Source organism: Cupressus sempervirens, chromosome 11 (genome assembly GCF_028749045.1).
Source record: "Cupressus sempervirens isolate cs-2001-9-10 chromosome 11, ASM2874904v1, whole genome shotgun sequence".
In the NCBI taxonomy this organism is placed as follows: Eukaryota; Viridiplantae; Streptophyta; class Pinopsida; order Cupressales; family Cupressaceae; genus Cupressus; species Cupressus sempervirens.
Window position 1 is genome coordinate 363,064,494 of NC_143128.1, and position 23,039 is coordinate 363,087,532.

A 23,039-nucleotide genomic window follows, 5' to 3' on the forward strand; every position below is an offset into this window, starting at 1 on the left:
CCAAGCATCTCTACAGTTGGGTTAGTCATCTCTTGAGTCATTTCCTCTTTCCTCCAAGTTTTCTTCTAAGTTGAAAGAGTTCTTTTCGCTTGCCGGAATGGATGATTCTCTGGCTTGGTCAAACATGGCCTTTAGAATTCTTTTATAGCCACCTTAGACATTTGCAAATTGGGGTCCAAGTATTTCTTCATAAACTCTACCCCACGTTGTGCATATCAATAATAGATGTTGAGAGGCTGACAACAAAAATTTGCAACCAATGGACTAAACGACATATCTACTCATGTCTCCAAATAAATCCTTAGGTTGGTTGCTAGTGACAACCAAATGTCGTCTCGAGCCACAATAAGCACATCCTCGAGTCCTCTGCAATAAATTTTGCCAAACATACCCACTACAAGAAACACTATAGTATCCCCAGATTCTTCCAGGTATAGCAAAGAGCCCACAAATCTAGACCAGATGTCTGTGTTTAGTCGATAGTGGTCCTCTCACTATGTATGAAGTCTTAACATAGTACCCATTTCAAGGTAGTGAGAACTAATTTGTCGCCTGTCTTGACCAATGCGACCAACCTATTGTCGTATATAAGTGCTAAGAAGGGATCTTCAAGCAATGAACAATTCAATCTCACAGGAGTATCCATAATTCTAGGCTAAGCAAGCTGAATCCTTCCCGCTTACCTCGCAAAGTTTGCTAAATGCTATGCCACCTTTCAAATATGTTCCTCATTTTTATAGAGCAAGTGGTTATCCTATAGGCTTTTCACATTTCCTCTACATTAGAGAGAATGCCTTATGAATTCACAAAATTACCTTGCTTGTATTCCAAGGGTGCAATCTGTTTATTTTTGGAACTTCGGGCCCAGTTTTTGGTTGTCGATAGTGCTATCGAAGGAAATCAAGAGTCCTTGAACTTTAAAAAAGGTGACTGCATTCACTTCTGACCTAAAATGAAAGATTATTTGTGATATCTTTTGTGTGCTAACATGTTTTTCGCAGCATTTAGCATTAATATCTGTCATTTCATGAAATTGGTGATATCCAGTTGGATTTTGCATGCTTCTCACTTAAATACCTGTACCAATGATGCTGAGATGTCCTTTCCCTACCTGCTAGGTGAAAAATTAGAGATGTTCTGGTGCCACCTTGGCAGCCAACCTGGAAGGATGACATCATAATCATTTATGCATACTTAATTAAGCCAAGGAGGTGTAAAATGAAAGAAATAAAAGAAAAATACAAAATAAAAATGCAAAAATGCGAAAAAAAAACAGGTCATGGTAGCAACTCTTTTGGGGCCATGGACATCTTTGTAGTAGAGCAAGTTAATGACTGCCAAGGCAATACCCATCGGGGTAATGGATGCCTGATTGGTAGCGAGGTTCTATCTGGTTGGCTATGGGCTTACTTAAGTACTTTAGCGGACAAGTGGAAATCATTTCTTCTTCTTAGAAAAGGGAAGGATTAACCTCCTTGCACACACATAAATCCTTGGGTGATCTATTTTTGTTCTTTTAACAAGTTAGTTTATTGCTTGTTTAATGTTGTTGCCATTGCTATGTATAATATATAAAGTCTCATTATGAAGCTGCAATCAAATAAAGTGCTTTCCATGCTTGGTGTTCCCCTTTCCTCTGTGGATATTGGTGAGCCATTTTGGCTTGTTTGTTTTAGAAGTATTATTTTGACATCTCTTGGCTAATGTTGCTTGTGTTTTTATCTCTTGTTTCTCTCTTAGTGTTTCCCTCTTGTTGTTGGTGTTTTGCATTAAGTCCTTTGGTTTGATTTGTGCTTTGATGAATGTTTCAACTTTTTTGAGAGGAAAATTTCTCATCTTTGCTCTTTGCATGAAGGTTTCATTGCCTTGAATGTTTGTTTGACAACTCATGGCGATAACCGATTCGAGAGATTCAAAATGAGATTGTCTCCCAACCCAATGGATAAGGATTTGATCTGTGCAACCAAAGGATTCCGAGATTTTCTCTCAGCAAATGAGATCCCCCAAAAGTCACCAAAATGCTGACTTCTACATTGTTTTGAACACTTTTTGCGATTGCCTTAAGTCTTCGATTGTGTAAGAGCGGTCTGCAACATTCAAAGTCTTGATGAAGGTTGACACACGTTATCCAATTGGAGTTTTTGATTGTTTTGTGGAGAATGCACCTCCCCAAAGTTCGAATAGCCGCCACACGTCCCCCGGACACCTTCACTTCAACAAGGACCACCAATGCTTTTTTGGGAGAAACTCCATGACTAACAACTTTCTATACAGCTATTCGCTTTTTGACACTCTGGTTGGCCTGTACAATCATGGCAACTCTGATCAAGTTGCCACAATTTTTGCAGTTGAACCCAGCTGGCAGGCATGCTGCGATAAACTAATCTGTTTTGAGCACATGCCCGCAGCTCAAGGAATTGAGTGATTTATGCCGGATTCTTCGACATGCCGATCAATTTTAACAAATTGTAATCATTCCAGGGCATCTCGACCGAGGGTTGTTCTATAAATCTCCAATGATTTTTAAATTGAAGGAGGTTGAAAAATCTTGGACTCTGGTTCAATAGGCAAAGAAATAAACTGCATCATTTGTAGTGTTCTAATTTTTCTGAGAATAAGACCCTATGGCTTCTAGACTAGGGGCGTATACTATAACATGTACTTTTTGGAGCATTCTCTCTCGCCATTGCATGTTTGCTCTTAGTAAATCATGGGAACTGTATACTTGGTGTCTTTTCCTTTTTATTAATCACTGTGTCATGTGCTGAAATCTCATTGGCATGAAATAGTTTGTTTATGTAGATGCAATTATTTGATGTTTGCTTAGCTTAGAACAAAGAATGAATTGTATTGCTTACAGCTTGCTTCTTAGGGATATAAGTTTTAGGAAGTGAATCCTTCTTTTTCGACCCTGATAAGGATGATCTATGCTTGTTGATAAATAGGGTCTTATATTGTGTCCCTTGTCAAGGAGAATTACACTTACTTTAGGAAGGACTTACCTTAATTTGGACCTATGTCCGACAACATAGAACTCTGACCAGAAAAGGCTGAACTCCTGCAAATATCAATTGACAAATTTCCAGCCATCCAACAAAGCTTTGATTTGACACTCTGCCTCCCCTTAGCTTAGGTTGTTTGATTAAAGGCAGTTTTTCTCCCTTTTCCCCAAACACTGACCAAGAAGAGCCAACTTCTAAAATATTTGAGGTTGTGTTGCATGGCGCACTTATCCCACCATTGCAACACTTCCAGAACTGTCCCCCCAAAAGGCAAGAGCCGATTTAGGGGATCAACAGGTCGCTTCATGCCTTTTAAGAGTACTCATGATCATTCATATGTAGCAGGTCTTTTCTTCAAAGAGGTGGTAAGAATCCATAGTTTACCCCTTAGTATTGTTTTAAACAGAGATAGCAAATTTGTTGGCCATTTCTGGAGGACCTTGTGGAAGTTGGGTACAAATCTGAGTTTCAGTTCTTCCTATCACCCATGAACTGATGGGCAGATTGAAGTAGTGAATAGGAGGAGCCTTGAGAACCTCTTGAGATGCCTGACCAAAGAGCATGCAACTCAATGGGATTTGGTTTTAACCCAAGCAGTGTTTGCCTACTATGATTCAGTGAATAGAAGTGTATTGAAGAGACCTTTTGAGATTGTGCAGGGTTTGCTCCCTAGGGGTGTGTTTCAGTTGAGGGATGTTTGTGGGATGGAAAGAAGTGCTGAAGATAAGGAGTTTGTTGTGGCTAGGCAAGAAATACACCATTTTGTCAAGGATACTATTCAAAAGAGTATTGACAAGTACAAAGAACATGCAGATCTAGAAAGGACAAATGTTCATTACAAAGTTGGAAACTTGATTTTGGCTCATTTGCAAAAGAAAAGATTTCGTCCACATGAAGAAGATAGGGCCATGTAATGTGGTGCATAAGTTTGGACTTAACCCAAGCAGTGTTTGCCTACAATGACTCAGTGAATAGAAGTGTATTGAAGAGACCTTTTGAGATTGTGCAGGGTTTGCTCCCTAGGGGTGTGTTTCAGTTGAGGGATGTTTGTGGGATGGAAAGAAGTGCTGAAGGTAAGGAATTTGTTGTGGCTAGGCAAGAAATACACCATTTTGTCAAAAATACTATTCAAAAGAGTATTGACAATTACAAAGAACACGCAGATCTAAAAAGGAGAAATGTTCATTACAAAGTTGGAAACTTGATTATGGCTCATTTGCAAAAGAAAAGATTTCCTAAAGGGCAGTATTATAAACTCCACATGAAGAAGATAGGGCCATGTAATGTGGTGCATAAGTTTGGAGGCAATGCCTATGAGATTGAGCTTCCTCCCTGTTTTTCCATTTCTTCTATTTTTATTGTTTTCTACCTTTATCTTTATAAGGGGGATGTGGTTACAGGTTCATCAACATTTACAGAAGATTGGATCAGGGATCTTCTGCCAAGTCAGCCTTTTCATTTTGGAGTTGGAATGTATCTTGGGCACAAAAGAACTCATTAGAGCAAGGCATAAGGTCTACTACCAGTACTTGGTCAAATGGAGAGGTCTACCAATGGAAGATGTCTCTTGGATGACTGAAGATGACATTATTAAGCATGATTGCAAAGTTGTAGAACTGTCAGAAAATGGGGCTTGAGCTTTATTTGCTCTTGGGAATATGATGCAGTGGTGCACTAGGTCTATTAGGTCTAAGAGTTTAAAGTTGGCATTTTGGTTTTGTTTGATGTTCTTTCTTATAATAAGGTCTTTTGTGATCTTTTTAGCTTGATTGGAGTCAAGGTTGCATTCCTAGTTGATAGTGAATGCAAAAAAGTAAGAGATGCTCAATGTTGTCTAGCAACCTTTTTGCATCTTTTTGTCCTAAAGTGACATAATGATGTTCTAGTTAGTTTGTAGTCTGAAGATTGGTTGAGGATAGTTGGAAATTGTTTGTAAGCATTTAAAACAGCCCTGTAATGTTGACCCAAGGGATTGGATGGAAGTTCGGATGTTGAAACAAACAATAAACTGACATTTTTTTTTGCAAAACTGAACATGTTTTTGCTGTTTCCTTGAGTTTTACTTGCCTGTATGGATTCATACTCACCTGCAAATGATTGGGGACAAATCTCTTTGAGTCTGATTTTTATTGCATTTCGTTTCGTTCAGATGCATTAAGTTTTGAAGGAGATATTAGTGTTTCTTCCTAGGTGAGTCCAAACCCTAGCTAGGGTATCTGGAGAGAGAAAAATGTGTAGAACACCATTCTTTTGGCGAAAACATCTAAAACTTGGTGGAATGGTCTTTACAAATGTGCTCTTCCACATGCTAGAGTTTCAGGAGCAGGGATGGAAGTTTGCACACGTGGTGAAGGCATGAAAGTCTGATATCTTCATGACTAAAGCTGAAAACCCTAGGATGTGAAGGACGAATTTGCATTGCATCAAACCAAAAGTGGATTGGACCATTGTGAGATGTTGGGAGATGTGTGAACCCTGTCTAGGCCAAAACTATTACGATAATAGATAAGCTTCTATTATTAGTTAATGGTTATCTATTTGTAATCTATTGTAAATATTAGAATGTTTCTAATATGAGTTAGTCTATAGTTATCTGTTAGCTTTCTTTTAGCTAGAATATAATGTTTCTATTCTTTATGGTCGTTTCCTAAGGAAACATCGTTTTATTCGTTTGTATATATTGACCTCTCGGTCTCTGTTAATATCAAACAAATATTTACCAATTACTTCGTAATAGTATTAGAGCATGGTTGAATTTTTTCGAAAATCATAATTTCTTGTCGAAATTATCTACTCTTATTTTTGAAATTATTTTTTCCATTTTTTTAATCTGCTTCATGATACCTAGCGTCGACTAGGGTTTTCATGCAAGGACTTCAAATCGTAACTGGAAAATATGCCATGATTCGTGTAAAGTCTTTTTCATCTGCAACTCATGATCCTATTTGTTGGGAGCCATTTTTAGTTTGATCCACGATAAAAAAAGTGACAAAAATCGTAGACGCGATCTGTTTTTTCATAGCTATTTTTGCAAATCCGTTGGGCCTCTATCTACAACAAAGCATCATTTTTTGGTGTTGATTTCTTCATCATCTGTGACATTTTGGTAGGAAATCCTTCTTTGTAGACAAAATCGGCCATTTTTCTACAACATTTTGCCTCCATAGCTACTCACTAGGGTTTTCTTCAAAACCCTAATTATTGGGCTCAAATTTTTTTTTTTGATTTCAAATGCTTGGTGTGTTTTTTTGAGAGCTCAATTGGGTTATATATTTTTGGGGGCGTTGATTTTTGTGCCTCAATTTTTGAGCAAACAGATTCGAAAATTGGCAACGAACTCTCCTCTGGGCACCCTTTAAATTTTCAGGGTCTTCCATTTTTTTGCCTTGAAGAATGTGCCTTCACAGATTTTCACGCTTTTTCATTGAAAAATGTGTTATGACATCTTTGACTAATATTATGCTCGAGAACAATTCAAAATTTAATGGTCGGAATTATGGCACTTGGTATTACGTAGCATCTGACTGCCCTCGTACTGATCAAGATACATGGGATCTGAATAATCAGGAGGTGGTGCGGCTTCTCAAATTCTCTGTAGTTGATATTCAACTCTTTCAAATTCCATCCGGCAAGATAGCGGTCGAGATATGGGCACATCTCAAAAATCTCCGTGCGACTTCTGACAAATGTAGAGCTTTCTTCTTGAAGAACACTCTGTTTTCTATTATCATGGATAAACGGACATCACTCCAAGCTCACTTGAATAGGATTCAACAAATTCATGATTAGTTGTTTGCCATTGGTTGCAAGATGGAGGAAGAGGACATTGTGGTTATCACTCTCTAGAGTTTACCGAAGTCCTACAAGCATTTTATTGAGACTCTCAACATCATGTCTTCTGGTGTTAATCTGAAGTTCACCGATCTCTGCACACTTTTGCTTCAGCAAGATCAGTGGAAACAACAGTTTGGTAGTAGTTCCAACTCCACCTCCACAGAGCAAGCCTTTGCTACTAAATCGTTTCAGAAGGATAAAGGCACGTCTCAATAGTCTTCTTAGTAGAAGTCCTCTGCTCTAGCTTTAGAAGGCTCCTGAAAGAACATTCAATGCAACTATTGCCACAAGTTTGGTCACATGAAGGTTGAATGTCCGAAATGCTTAGCTGCCCAATCTAAGCAAAAAGGTTCGCAGCCCAAAGCGAACAATGCAGAGCATACTAAGCACATAGAATCTACATTTTACACCTTCATGGCTAAAAGACCTGAAGATCATGTGAAGTTGTCTGCTTGGTAAATTGATTTAGGTGCCTTTCATCATTTCACCCACAGCCGAGACTGGTTCATTAACTACTGGCCTTACTCAGATTCTGTTATTTTTTGGTGGCAGAGAAGAGTACACCGTTGTCGGTTAATGCAACATTCAGATTCAGTCTACTGGGAGGAATCTCATTTTCCTCGATGTGTATTGCATTCCAGGGATGGAACTAAATTTACTCTTAGTTAGTCACTCCTGCGACATTCTCTACAGTTGGATGTCACCTTCAGTTCACATCAGTGTACCATCACTGATAGGGCGACTTAGTCTATGTTACAATGAGTCTTGACAATCATGGGCTTTTTTGATTTACTAATTCTAGTGATTCTCAGGACTTAGCTATGGCTGCTTGGCGGTCTTCTGTTACAACTACACCCACACACCACAACAAAACAATGTAGTTGAAGGTCAAAATAAAACAATCATCAAGATGGCTCGCTCTATGCTCAAACACAGACATGTTTCGAAAAAGTTCTAGGCAGAAGCAGTTAACACTGCAATTTATCTTTTGAACCAGTCAACAACAGTAGTAGTCAAAGGTAAAACTCCGGAAGAGGCCTAGTCAGGTCGCAAGCCTAGAATCAGTCACTTGAAGGTTTTTGGCTCCCTTGCTTTTGTTTGGATCCCTGATGTGTCACGCACCAAGTTGGATGCCAAGAGTCAGAAACTCATGCTTGCTAGATGCAGTAGTCTTCATGAAGCCTATCGCTTGATTGAAATTGAGACATCTCGTCTCCTCTATAGTCGTGATGTAGTCTTTGATGAGCAATGAGGACCATTCGTGCTTGTTTCGCTTGATCCTGATCCAACAAACTAGCCTATGAAAGCTCGTGATTTGAGAGTTAGGATTCCATTAGGTCCACCTGATGGGAGGGCTCCAATAGCTCCTATATCTTCAGTTATACCTGTGATCCCTCTCCAAACACCTCCAGCTTCTCCTGCAAGATCACCCAGATTTGTAGATGCTTCCCCTGAGTTTGATCTAGATTCTTCAGATGAGGAACTTGATCATAGAGCATCTCTTGATACTAATGTTGGTTGTTCTCATCTCCGGTCTAAGTGGTGGGCTAAGACACTGGCTAATCTTCGTGATGATGAGCTCATTGATGGGAGAACTACTCAGAAAAAGAGCAAACCTACTGAGTCTGTTAACTTTGCTCTCATGGTCAACATATAAGTGTGTTTGAACCTCAAAACATATTCCGAGGCTAAAGGAATTCCAGAGTGGGAACAAGCAATGACATCTGAACACCAAAGCCTGCTGAAGAATAACACTTAGGTCCTTTATGATCTTCCACCATGGAAGAAACCCATTGGCTGTAAATGGGTTTACAAAATCAAATACAAATCTGATGGTGCTTTGGATAACTACAAAGCTCATTTAGTTGCAAAGGGCTTTTCTCAGCTTCAGGGCATTGATTATGAGGAGACCTTTACTCCTACTACCAAGATGAGCACAATCAGATTAGTCCTAGCCATGGCAACACAATTTGGCTGGAAGACCCATCAGATGGACGTCAAGAGTGCTTTCTTGAATGGTGATCTCCACGAAGAGGTCTACATGATGCAACCTCCTGGTTTCAAGGTTGTTGTTAAAGACCATCAGGTTCTCAGATTGGTGAAAGCTCTCTATGGCTTGAAGCAGGCCCCTAGGGCATGGCACATAAAAATTGATAAGTACCTCAGTGATCAAGGCTTCCAGAGGAGTTCTTCAGACTCAATTTTTTACATCAAGACTATTGGCAGTGACATCATCCTTTTGGTTATTTATGTGGATGATTTGATCATCACTGGTAGTTCGACATTCTTGATTCAAGGAATCAAACATAATTTATGGTGGTCTTTTGATATGACCGACCTTGGGCTCATGCATTATTGCCTATGTGTTGAGGTTTGGCAACAGTCCAAACATGCCAGGGCTCTGTTAGACAAATTTTGTATGCAAGATTGCAAGCCTGCATCTACACCTATGGAGAAAGGTCTTAAGTTATCAACCAAGTCTGATTCTCCTCCTGTTGATGATAGTACATACAAGCAACTAGTAGGCAGCCTCATTTACCTCTTTGCTACTAGGTCTGATATCAGCTTCATAGTTAGCTATATCTCATGCTTTATGACAGCTCCCAAGGCTGATCATTGGATGGCAGCAAAGCGTGTGCTTCGTTATGTGAAGGGAATTTCAGATTATGGACTTCCTTACTCTCAAAGTTCTAATCCTAGTCTCAGCGGGTTCACAGATTCAGATGTGGCAGGCTCTGTTGACGATAAAAAGTCAACTTCTGGATATGTGTTCAATTTGGGATTAGGTGTTGTCACATTTACCAGTAAGAAGCAACATGCAGTTTCTCTCTCCTCTACAGAGGCTGAATACAAAGGGACTGTTAAGCCAGGATGTGAAGTTGTTTGGCTTCGTCGGATGCTTGGGGATATGCAAATGTCACCAATAGTACCAACTACTTTGTTTGTTGATTATGAAGGCGTTATCAAGTTAGCATGCAATCCAGTCTTCCTTGAACTCACCAAGCATGTGGATCTTCACTGTCACTACATACAACTACCGGTTGAAACCGAGAAAATAGAGTTGCAGTATGTTCATACCTCAGATCAAACTGTAGACATTCTCACCAAGCCTCTTGGTCTTGTTAAGTTTGTCAAATTCACGATAATAGATAAGGTTCTATAATTAGTTAATGGTTATCTATTTGTAATCTATTGTAAATATTAGTTAGTCTGTAGTTATCTGTTAGCTTTCTTTAGCTTTCTTTTAGCTAGAATAGAATATTTCTATTCTTTATGATCGTTTCCTAATGAAACATCGTTTTCTTCTTTTGTATATATTTTCCTCTCGATCTCTGTTAATATCAAGAAAATATTTACCAATTACTATGTAATTAAAACATTGCTTAAACACCCTTTTGGAGTCAAGAAACCAAAGCTCTCTATAAGCTTAAATGTTCATTTTGCCTAATTCCAACTGGGACTGTCAGAATTTGATGCAATCAGTACAATATAATCCTATCTCATTTACAAGTATATGTAGTAAGGGTCAAAAGGAATAAAAAATAGTGTTTTTTTTTAATTAACAAGTTTGCTGGAAAAATTATGTAGATACAGGCCCATTTTGAGGGCTACAAGGACTAAGGATGGTTTATGAAGGAAGTTTGTTGTGTGATGACTCCAAGGTTCTTCCAAGTAGTTATTTGAGACATTGTGGTCATTTCTACCCCTACTCTGGATTGCACTATCTGACAATGGTCCTTATAATCTGAAAAACTTGGTTGACATGATGTGAAAAGGATGGGTTTATCACAATTAGGGTTTCAAAACGGGGTCATGACTTCTCGGTACAAAGGGGGAACTTATCACATTAACTTACACATACTTTGGGGTTAGATTTCTTGGTACATGTAAGTACGAAGTCCGCCTCTGACTTGCACCTTTGCAAGGGATATCTCTCTTTTGGTATCAAAATGTTTATGTTTTGAGATCCACTTCTAGGACATCTCTAAATTGCAGGTTTTGGATACAATCTTCAAGCCTATAGTTTTATTTGGTTTGAAGGTTTTTGGACTTAGCTTCGAGGTTGTTGAATGGGCTCATATTAAGATGGTCTAGACTCCATGAAATCATCTCTTGATAGGCAAGAGGGTTTTGGTATCATAGATATAGAGGGTATACTATTATTTTATGAATAATTTGACCATATGTGTCTCGCATTTGAGGAATCGGTTTTAAAACTATTAATTGAATTACCCATGCTTTGTAAGGCCTGCATAAGTACTTGGCTTGTTCTTTTGTTTACTCTTGGTTGTCATCACCATGAATGTTCCAAATCATTTTCCCATGGTTCCACCTCCACCCATGTTATTGTTTTGACTCTTGAGTGGGGTTAGGATTTGCTACTGGTTGTCTTTCCCTTTCTAAGGCTCTTAGTGCTCTTTGGCTATATTGCATTAACTTCGGCTTCACAAGATGGCAGGATAGAAGCTTTGATACCAAGGGATGTCCCTCTTTTAGGAGGCTGCCAATTTCCATACATCTCTATGCATTTAGATCCGATTAAACTAACCAAGAATGAATGATTCATTTAACTTTGGTGGTTAGCATGCTTATGCCCAATTCCTTACTTCTCATAGGGACAATGGGGAATTACTTGTCATTGGGTGCTTGGAAACCATCTATAAGCAGGCTCCTCAAAGTTTGGGAATGCATACTCATACCCATCTCGAGACTTTTCACTCAAGGTATTGAAAATACATTTCCTTATCCATCTTAGGACTCATCTGAAACTTGGTGGAATGGTCTTTACAAATGTACTCTTCCACATGCTAAAGTTGCAGGAACAGGGATGGAAGTTTATGCATGTGGTGAAGTCACGAATGTCTGATATCTTCATGAATAAAGCTGAAAATGCTAGATGTGAAGGACTAATTTGCATTGCATCAAACCAAAAGTGGATTGGACCATTGTGAGATGTTCGTGAACCCTGTCTAGGCCAAAACATTGCTTAAACACCCTTTTGGAGACAACAAACCAAAGCTGTCTATAAGCTTAAATGTTCATTTTGCCTAATTCCAACTGGGACAGTCAGAATTTGATCCAATCAGTACAACATAACCCTATCTCATTGACAAGTATGTGTAGTAAGGGCCAAAAGGTATCTAAAACAGTGTTTTTATTTTGATTATCAAGTTTGCTCCAAAAATTATGGAGATACAGGCCCATTTTGAGGGCTACAAGGAATAAGGGTGGTTTATGAAGGAAGTCTGTTGTGTGATGACTCCAAGGTTCTTCCAAGTAGTTATTTGAGACATTGTGGTCATTTCTACTCCTGCTCTGCATCATATTGTCTGTCAATGATCCTTATAATATTAGATGATGATGTTGATGTTATAAGTACACTGTGCTTGCCAGCCGATAAATATGAATTTTATTTCCTTCCTTATTTAAGGAATACCAAACATATATCTAATCCCGATCCTTCGATGCCGAATTTAGTAAAGGTGAATGTCCTCTTATATTGTATGCTTGGGGCATCTCATGTCCCTTCATAATCATTACTAAACAGACCTCTTCCTTATCTTGAGGTTTATATAATCATATCCTTTCCACACACCCATTCATATAATTGGTAAATAGCTTATATTTTCTGTGAACAGCAGTCTTTTAAACTTTCTATCGGTCAAGATGCTAAATCGATATTAGCTGCTGTCTACCTAATTATCCTTATCATCATTAGTGATGACATTGATGTTATAAGTGTATACATGGTTTTCATGCTCTGCAAGGATGCATTTGACCATGAGGTCCTCTGCCAAATACTTATAATATATTGGTATCTCAATATTCTTATTAGTAAGATATTTAGCGATCTCTAGTGGACTTCTCAAATCTATTACATCACTCTTACTCATTCATGATTATTAAATTGTTGCTTGCAATAGTCTCTTTATTGACTCGACCTCAATATTGCCGTTGTTGATTTCTTCTATCACTGATGTGTTAGTCGATACCTATACATCTACAGATTATGTGTCGGTTTAATATTTATTTGCTGAACAGTTTAGAATATACTAGTCACACATTCCCCCTTATGGTCATCGACTATCTGAACAATGCTCTTAATTTTTTTATACCACCATAAGATGATAACGGTAGTTGAGTTCACTATCCATTGTTTATGGGTCATGAATGGTGTCTCTTCCTTATCCTTGGGAAGTATTGGAGACTTAGTATTACCATACGATGGTAGGATCATTGTAATTTTGCCATCTCTCATGCTTATTTTGACCTTCAACTCCTTTCACATTGGATTATTTCTCCAACCTATGGTGATACCCTTTTAATTCATTATTGTAGTTTTGTCCCTCCAAAGATTTCACAGAATTGAAACACTTGGTTGACATGATGCGAAAAGGATGGCGATATCACAATTAGGGTTTCAAAATGGTGGACATGACATTTTGGTACAGAGGGGATCTTATCATATCAACTTACACTTACCTTGGTGTCCAATTTTCTGGTATAGCTAAGCATGAAGTCTGCCTCTCAAGTTTATCTTTGCAAGGGGTACACTTCTGTTTTAGTATTGGAATATTTATGTTTTGAGATCCACTTCTAGGACATCTCAAATGTCGATTTTTTATTATGACCATCGATATTTTTATATGGTTTAAAGGTTTAAGAACGTAGCTTGGGGCCCATTGAATGGGCTCATATTAAGAGGATTTGGACTCGAGAGTTACATTCTATGGCTCATGCTCCATTAAAAATGGTTAGATCCTTAGTTCAATGCTCTACTACAATCGAGAACATATTCAAACAACAAAATTTCCATGATAAATGATGAAGACAATGACACAAAATTATATTACATCAGGGTTAATATTACATTGACTAGAAAGGTCTTTATAAGGGACCTCTCCTAACACCCTAAACTACCCAACAGCCTTTTGGGATGTAATTATCTCTTGATTATAAGACATGTTACTAGAATACCAACAAATATCACCTTTGCTGATTTTTAAGGGATTATGTGACAAGGTGATGCACATCCCATTCTAAATGTTACTTATATAAAAAACTAAACCTTGAATGACATGACCCAACAAACACCCATTGAACCCTTGGATTCAAAAGGGGTCTAGATGATCTGCAGCTTATGATTGTCAAGTCCAATAGTGTTTGCTACACCTGCATGATTGGCACATTGTGATTGTACATCATGGTACTGATCAATCAATGCTACTTCACATAGAAGCCTACTACTTCACGAGTTGTTAGCGGAACAGGGCTTTATTTTGTCTTATGTACTTTTAGTGCGTCGATCCCTGAAAGATTCTGTTGTTAACTGCTGTAATCTTTAATCCCATCAACCTACTTTTGGTCATTTGTGGATAATATAATTTCTCGTTCTTTAGGAAGGAACTATTTTGTTTCTTTTTCTTTTATGGATTACCTTGATCTACTCTGTTATTGCACTACAGGAATGTTATCTAAATGGTAAAACTAACTAGTATTAAAATAGGAACTGCCAACTTCTAAACGCTGGAAAACATGATGTTGTAGAACGTCCACAATGTCACATGTTCTGCTGTTTTTCTCATCTAATTTTAACAAACAAGGGACTTTTTTGCTCAGAAAACCAAATAAGGATCCATCCATTGCGGGCCTTCTCTAGCTCTGTACAACTCATGGCCTGCATCCTTTATGAAGTTACATGTAGAAGAATTGGAGAATATTGAGACCAGCAAGCAAGCATAATTGTCATCATCACTGTTGATGTCGTTTTATAATATTAGAACTCTTTTGGACAATAGCTTACTAGTTAAGCCTCAGATTATTCTGGATGTTTATACTGAATCTGAACAAACTGAACCAACCCCTTCAACTGCTATGGCTTGCACATCTTGACCCGCTTCCACACTAACATGCTAAACTGACATTCTTAAGAACTGATATGAAAGAAAGACTTGAAGAAGTCATAAATGAATCTCTACTTTAGGAGTAGGTGAACAAGTTTGGAGTTTAAATCGCCGCGAATGATTGCATTTCTGTGATGAGCATCCATTAGAGCCTATTTTACCAAACCAATTTTGACAAAACCTTGTGAAACTGGATTGCAACAGGCAAATGTAACTTGCAAACATCAATCTGTAATGTAGCCCTGGGACAATTGGACCCCTTCATGATGCACTGGTGGTTAGTTCTCCATTTCAAACCAGGATTTTAACCTTGAGACTATAAACTGATATACAAAGCAAGAGTCCTGCAACAACCAGCTTTCCAAAGATAGGAAAACCATACCGTGCGCTCATACAGAATCACAAAGTTGTCATGTCAGCCCCATCTATCCTCCAATCTATTTGTACACCATCATATAGAAACTCATTGGTATGCATGCTGTGCAACCAATCTCCGTCATTCATATGATGCCAACACAAAATGGTCCTAGGATTTTCTCATAGGAACTCAATTAAATCAAATCAAACCTGAACTGTTACTTTCCTATTTATCACGTTAAAAAATTCTAACACATAATGACAATTTGTGAATCTGGAAAGAACTATGACAATATTACTCATCAAATGCATCCAGGAAATTAGTGTATTTAATGAATATGTATCTTGCAAACAATATAGTGTGGTAGCCTTCTTTCTGGTTAGTTTATGCTGCAGTACAGTACTACATGCAGTGTATATAATGCTTGAAAATAATGGGCTATCCTACACAGGAGCAGATGGGATCTTCAGATCCAAAATTATGGCCAATTTTTGGCACACCTAGGGTATGATCTGGCTCAACAAAACTTGTACATAGCATTTCTGGTCACAACGCTACAATGCTGGTTTGGTGCAACTTTTAAAAATTTCTCCTAACCCTCGAATATTTGTAGTTATCTTTTTGGTGGTATGTGGAAAATATCCTAGATCTCTCCAAAGCCTACATTCACAATCTATGTTCCTTGGAAATGCTCAATGGAGATTACTTGGGCCACCTTGGGTTGACCTAGTTACTCCTAGTACCACTTGGTGCCTTGGTTGAATTTCTGATCACAAGGCTACAATGCTGGTTCGGTGCAACTTATAAATTTCTTTCTGAACCCTCAAATAGTTGCAGTTATCTTTTTGGTGGTAAATGGCGATATGTAGGTAAGAGCGTAGATCTCTCCAATTCCTACTTCCTTGAAAATGCTTGATGGAGATTTACTTGTGCCACCTTGGGATTAGAGACAGTCACTCCCAGTACCACTCAGTGCCTTGGTTGGATTTTGGGTGTTTGAAGTATATTAGCTAACCCGCCCTGCTGGGGACCTAGAACTTAGTATTTTGCTATCACTTCCCTCAATTAAGTCCCTTACACCACCCAGGGTAGGTTTCTAGTTCAGTTCTGAATGTGGACTGATTTGCCTTCGATTGCTGCACCTTGTTTTCCCTGTGCATACTCTAAAATTACTGCTGTCTTTATTCTGCACAATTCTGTGCAGATAATTGCTAGCCACTCCTTCCCAACAATAAATGGGGACTGGTGAACAGGTTCCTTAGTAGATCAGTCCCTTGATGATGGATTTCCAACAGTACGACAACCTTGCAAAATATCAAAATATTTGTTCAGAATAGTTGCAATCCTTGATGTAGGATTAGCCCAGTGGAGTAGGATTTTTAGCCTACCTAAAATCTGCCAATGGACAGGTTTCATACTCACGAGTAGGCCGCTGGAAAAAGACAGTTACAATGGGTTGTTGAATAATAGATGGCAAAATTTGAAAACAGAACCTGCTGATGTACCTTTCATAAAATGAGTGCATAGGACCTATCCCTGGCGCCTGAATTGGAATTTTGAATGAATATATTTTTATATTTGATGTCTACAAGTTCATTATACTTACATGGTGTTTACAAACACCTTTTTCTTTTATGAGTGCGTTGAACAAATCACTAGACCTGCACAAGCTGGAGTTGTGTATCATTGGTATGATAATGTCAATTAATGGGCCAAACTGATAATCCTTTTTGGCTTTTTTATGAGGTTCAACCATTACATCTGAATGGCTACAATTGCTAAAGAGGCTTGGGATTGCTACATGGCAGTATATCATTCCATAAATAAGAATTGGATACTTCATTTGCAATGTCTGCTACATTGCTTGCAAATTCAAAGTGGTGAAATAAACAAGTGGAGAATTTGTTCAGAACTTCAGACTAGTTGTATAGATTGGAACATAACTGCAAGCATTAGGGAAACTGTGTCAGATGAATTTTTTATCCATGCTCTTGAGAGCACTGTGCCCTATCTTTCATGTGTATGCCACAAATTTAAATGTGGCTAGGGAAAAATCGTCTTTTGAGGAGTGGGTGAATTTGGTTCACCAAGAAGAGTCAATTCATGGTGAGATTTTAGACTTATCAGACAATTAGGCCCTCGTATCTTAGAAGGGAAAGCAACCTGAATGTTAGCGTAGTCCATTAGGTTCATCCAAATCCAAACAAGAAAATTAATCCACAAAGAAGGAAAGGTCTCATCTGTGGGAAGAAGGGACACACTCTCTAGGAATGTTGGTAGAATATCTTTGTCAATAGTTAATCTAGTCAACAAAGTAGCCACCAAAGTATTCTGACAGTGATAAGAACAAATATCCTTTTGGGAAAAAAATGGAGATAAGCAACTCTTCAGTATTGCTTCCAAAGTTGATTGTGATGAAGAAGAATTCTTGTATGCTATAGAGACTCAGTTTTGTATGTCTAACAATCTTGTAAAATATGTTGATTTTGGTGCATCTGCAGACATGATAGGAGAACAAAGTGGTTCCATAATCTCATCCTGTCATCTTTATATGAACAAGTTTCCTGTGGCACCGATATAAAGTATATTGCGTTGGGGATATTTTATTACCACTTAGGACTCACAAGGATTGACTTACAAACGCTCTATGTGTTCTAGCTCTTATCGATAGCCTCTTATTACCAAGTCAATTTCTTGAGCACAACTTGAGGGTTGAGTTTGACTTTGATGATTGTGAGAAGCTTTGTCTCATTCAAGAACCTACTATCCGATAATAATTGAATATAGCAGCGTAGTCTAATCTTAAGTTCATTTTGAATTTGATCACTGTAAATCATTTCTTTGATTAAATTGAGAGTTTGTCAAGGATGCATACAGGGGGTCAGACCCACATATTGGGTAATGGGAATATCTTGGGGAAGGTGGGACACATACAACATGTCCTACACATTACTCCTTTGGGCATCATTAGCAAATGGGGTCATGCTTGGGATGGCCTTGCAGTGCTAGGGATGCTATGGTGCATATGGGAACTCCTTGTCATCCTGTGGTTGGCTTGGGGACATGCAAGCATCCCTCAACTATCCTAGAGATGGCAAGATGTCTGTGCTTCATTTTAAAAACAACCTTATTTTGCAAAAAAGTTGAAACCTGAAATTTAGTCTAAATGCAAGGCCCCCCAAGGTCCCCAACATAGAAAAACTATAGAAATGCATCTACCCCCATTTTAACTACCACGAACAAGATGCTGCCAGAGGAAGTATAAGAGGTGAATGGTTTATGAAGGTGCTTCTGCCCACAAAGGCTTTAATTTGGGTTGTTTCATAATTTGGGTTTGCTGATTGAATCTTAATTCTGAGTAATGCTACTATGGTTATGGTCAACTGATCTTGGGGAATATGCTGGCCAGCTTGGATCTTGCACATATATAGCAACTTGACAAATTGTTTATGTGAATAAAAAATTGCAATTTTTAAGAGATATTTTTATACTTTTGTTTCAAATATTAACTTTTTAATATTATTTTAATCAATGTCCCTTTTCAATGCATTATTTTTTGGGAAGGAAAATCTCCATCCCTTTAACGTGTTGCCATCGTCTACCTATCTTGGAGAGTATAAAGAAAATAATAAATAAATAAAAATAGAGTTGAAGCCTCAATTAAATTGCCTTGAACAAAATTATAGACTTAGTTATGCCCTTGGATCTCCTTCAGCAATAGGATTGCTTTCATAACATGTCTAAACAGTTTTTGTAATTAACCATTGCTTGCTTGCTTATCTCATCCATTTGCCATTGTCTTGATCCACATCATTTAAAGGAGAACGATGATATTTTCTTGCCATTTTTTATAGAAGGGAAGAAAGTCTGTAATACAATTTAAACTGAGCTGAAATTTGAATCTTTCTTTGCTCAATTACTCTAGTTTTTAATACTGTTATTTTTAGAAAATGACTTCACATTTTAAAGAGTTTGATTATTGATTTAAGGAGTTTGTTTTTGTTATTTACTATTTATTAAACATATGTTCATCAAAGATTGATGTGTGTGACATTGTGTCTAGTGACTCGAGCGACTCAGATGATGATGGTGAAGATGATTCACAAGCTTGTGCTTGTGTCATTGTTTAAATTTGGGATCGTGTACCAGATGTGGAAGCAATTCATCAATATGAGGGGTGATTTATGAAAGAGGACCAATAATAGGAACTATTATTGAATCTTTGTATTGAAGAATTACCTGGAGGGCTAGAGGAGGTCTTGTTCTGTTCTTGTTGTGTAAGTAGTTTTTCTTTTATAACTGATGGTATTGAAAGTTAGCTTTGTTGGCCGAAGTTGATATTCTACTTAAGTACCCCATTTATTTCCATGGCCTTTATTGTATATGTACAGAAATTATGTATGCTTTGCTGCTGGGAACATTGGGATACTGAATGCCTAACCATTCAAAAATATAGAAGCATGCTAAATAATTGAGCTATATTGCCATTAATTCATTTTCCATCTGGAAACGAAACATGTAATAAATAATGTTAGTTTTATATCTCACATATGTTGTCACTGTTTACACCTTTTTCTTTATTCCTTTGAAAATGACTTTAATTCGATTAGTTTACTCTATGCTTCCATGAGTTAAATTCAACCTTATTTATTGATAGGAGCTTTTATTTTTCCTTAATAAATTCAGTTTGATAGACCATAAGTTTGTTCTATCATGTTTGATAAAGTACCCTGTTGAATTTGCAGGATTCAGTCAAACATAGTGACTCTCAACCTAATGTTACAAATCTGAACTAGCACAATATTAGTGGCACATTAACAAATTTCCAAGCAAAACATATAGAATATGATATGGAACAATTCTTGAACCTACGTGCGGAGAATTAGTAGGTTACAATATAGAAGAAATATAACAGAATGCTATGGAAACTAACCAAATTGGTTTAAGAGTTTACCTTAAGTGATCTACATGTGCAAAGTATCCCAGTTGTTCAAATTCATGATTAACATCTATTATCACTTAACAAGAAGTTAAGGCACACTAACTTTATTTCCTTGAATGTCTATTTATTTGTTGTACTGAGTTTTATCATTGTGACTTAGTGTTGCATCTTGTCTTACAGAGTTAGATACTTGGGTCAATCTTGAACATCTTGTCATGATATGGTTCTTTGAGTTGGAGAGAGCTTAGATTCTACTTCCATTTGCCACAGGCAGAAAATTTCAAAGTTATGTGGCAGAGCCTAATCAGCCCATATTTCCTATTGACAAGGTAATGCAGGCAAGTTGAGTTATGTGGGCCTTGCTAAAACATAGAAGAAATGTGGCAAGTATTTAATAAGATGACTGAGTTGAGCATAGAGGCTTGCTTGTTAGTTGCATTGTCTCTATTGGTTAATGCCAATCTAGGTGTGGTTTGTTGTCTGTTATTGATAAGGTCCCTATTTCAGCCTTTATTGTCTTTAAATTGTTTATGCACCAATCACAGGCATCAAGTGAATGCATTTTACCCTTTTCGACAGGTAAGGTCATATGCAAAAGTTAGGAATACCCAACTACCTTAAAAGTAGTCCATTAGTATAACATATTTGATTTTAAATTTTAGTCAATTATTGATAGGGGAGCTCAAGTTGTAACAGCAGTGTGACTTTCATTACAAAGCCCCAGGTTGATATCCTATGAGATATGATAAAAGTGTTGGAAATGCATAAAATATGGGATCCAACATGCTGGTTGTGATGTGCTTCAATGAACAGGGCTGGGTTCAAGTCCAAAGACATGAGAGAAGTGTTAGAAATGGGTAAAAGTTCATGTCCAACTTGCTCGAGTTTCCAATACTAGGCTAGTTGCAAGTCTCAGTAAGTTTGTTGGAAAAGATATCCTTCTACTTCTCTGACAGGAACACGCCTAAAATAAGGTAAACTTACTGAAAATATTATTGTATTCAATATTGTGCTTTACCTGGCCAAATGGTTGCAATCTTAGAGTGCATGATATTGAATCACACTTTTATGCATTTACATTTTGGAGGGTACTCTATTAATAAATGCCACTCTCATTTTTGTGGTTTGATTGCAAGATCTCTTTTGAAAAGATAAGGAAAATTAATGTAAGAATTTTCTCATCACTTACGTACACATTGCTTCGTTCATTTGTTTTTCCAAGCAGGAGTCTTATTATGGCCCAAGAAAACAATATGGCTGAAAGATAAATAAAATAAGCTCTTCAGATCCACTATTATAGTTTCATTTTAAATCCCAATATCAATCAGTTCAGTATGCAAATGTATTTAATTGTGAGTTGATACCTATCATGCTTGTTAAAGATATTTTAAAGAGATGCTAGGCCTTTTAGAATCATAATACCTTTCAATTGAATGATCCTTGACTCAACATTACTAGATTTTGATATTTGTGTCAACGAATCTTGATGCGCGGAAGAACGACTCAAAGAGTAAACCAATGATGTCGTGTGATTTTTCCAAATGCTTAAATTTACCAGTTCTCTGAGTTGTTCAGCATTGCTGGGCTATAGATCATTTCAATTTTCAATTATGAATGCATTTGTTGGAACTGTAAATATAGCATAAAAAGAGACACTGCAACAAGTTCCTGTATTCTATCGTTTTCTTCCTCTAGGATATATGCAATGCTGAATGCCTAACATCTCATAGTGATGTCTTAGGCAATTCTTAAGTTCAACTGCTCTTTTATTCAATTTCGTATGTTCTTCCACACTTGATGTTTTGATCAGTCTTGAGGCCCAACAACAATGCCTCATCCTCTGAAGTGTCACTAGTACAAACAAGTTTTACATGATTCATATGCACTATTTTTCTTGCTCTTTTCTGAAAGAATTCAATGCTTTCTAGTTGCTCTCCTCATCCGACATTATCATGTATATACTAAGCCCTGTCTCTTCATATGAAGTTCTAGTTACAGGGATTATTTGCCTTTTCAAGCATGTTATTTCCACCTTTTCTTTGAATGGGAGGCAGTTTTGGTCCTTATGATTCAGTCCCATGGGTAGTAGTTTGCAGTGTTGCTATCTTGTCTATGTTGTGTAGTGGCTTTGCTGCAGCATGTCTGTTCCTTTTGTCTAACCTTGTGATAGTAGATATTTTTGTTTGTTTGTCCTGTTATCTTTTGGTTTCTTGGTGTAAAAGAGGGGGCTACTTCAAAAAGATTTTTACCATTTTTTCATATTCAATGAAGAAGAAAGATCATTTTGAACATACTTATACTATTTGATTAAGCTAATTTAAATGATCTTAAAAATAGTCCAACTGAGAAATTCACCCTAGTTTTCATGTAGCCAACAATATCAATATTAGCTTGGATCATGAATAACTCCAGTTCGTTAGTAACCTGAAATGATAAGATCATGAGATATTTTCAGCGGCATTCTGTTTGCCTCTCCTCTTTTTTATCGTTTGTGCTTTCAGTATTGTGCAGGAGTGGACACAAGTGAATAATAATTGAGATTAATCACCACTTCATATTGTGGTTCAACTTTTATGAAAACCTGTTGTACAGTTGCGATTGGGTTTGTCTACTTGGCATGGAGCAATACTTGACCTTGTTGCTTCATACCCTGCAAAGGGAAGAATCAAATCTCATCTCCAAACATGAACTTCCATTACGGGCATTTGTATCATAGAAAATATAGTAATAATATTTCAGTGGAGGCCTTTTAATTGCTGGCTTAATAGAATAAACTGGAAACATGACTTGTTATTGGTCGTATTTTGCTGGAAATACCACTTCAAAGGTAGTTGAGTCTAGTGAATAGGTACTCTTTGTAACAAAGGATCAGCTAAACAGTGAATTTGTGGAGAATTTCCTTCTAATCTTTCTACTGGTGATCATATTTTCTTCCATCATTTCAGTGCGTGCTCTTCAGCTTCAATCAATCGTTTGTCTGACTTGTTTTGAGGAAAAAG

The 23,039-nt window shown here is 37.4% G+C and overlaps 1 protein-coding gene across 1 annotated transcript in view; it reads left to right on the top strand.

Annotated features, from left to right (window-relative positions):
* LOC149529574 (uncharacterized) overlaps positions 1-19,645 on the top strand; it is a 38,152-nt gene extending 18,507 nt beyond the window's left edge. Inside the window, exon 3 of the mRNA XM_089811914.1 lies at positions 19,162-19,645. Coding sequence (XP_089668040.1) covers positions 19,162-19,228 — 67 coding nt within the window. The 3' untranslated portion in view covers positions 19,229-19,645. The remainder of the gene's footprint in view (positions 1-19,161) is intronic.
* The last annotated feature ends 3,394 nt before the right edge of the window (positions 19,646-23,039 follow it).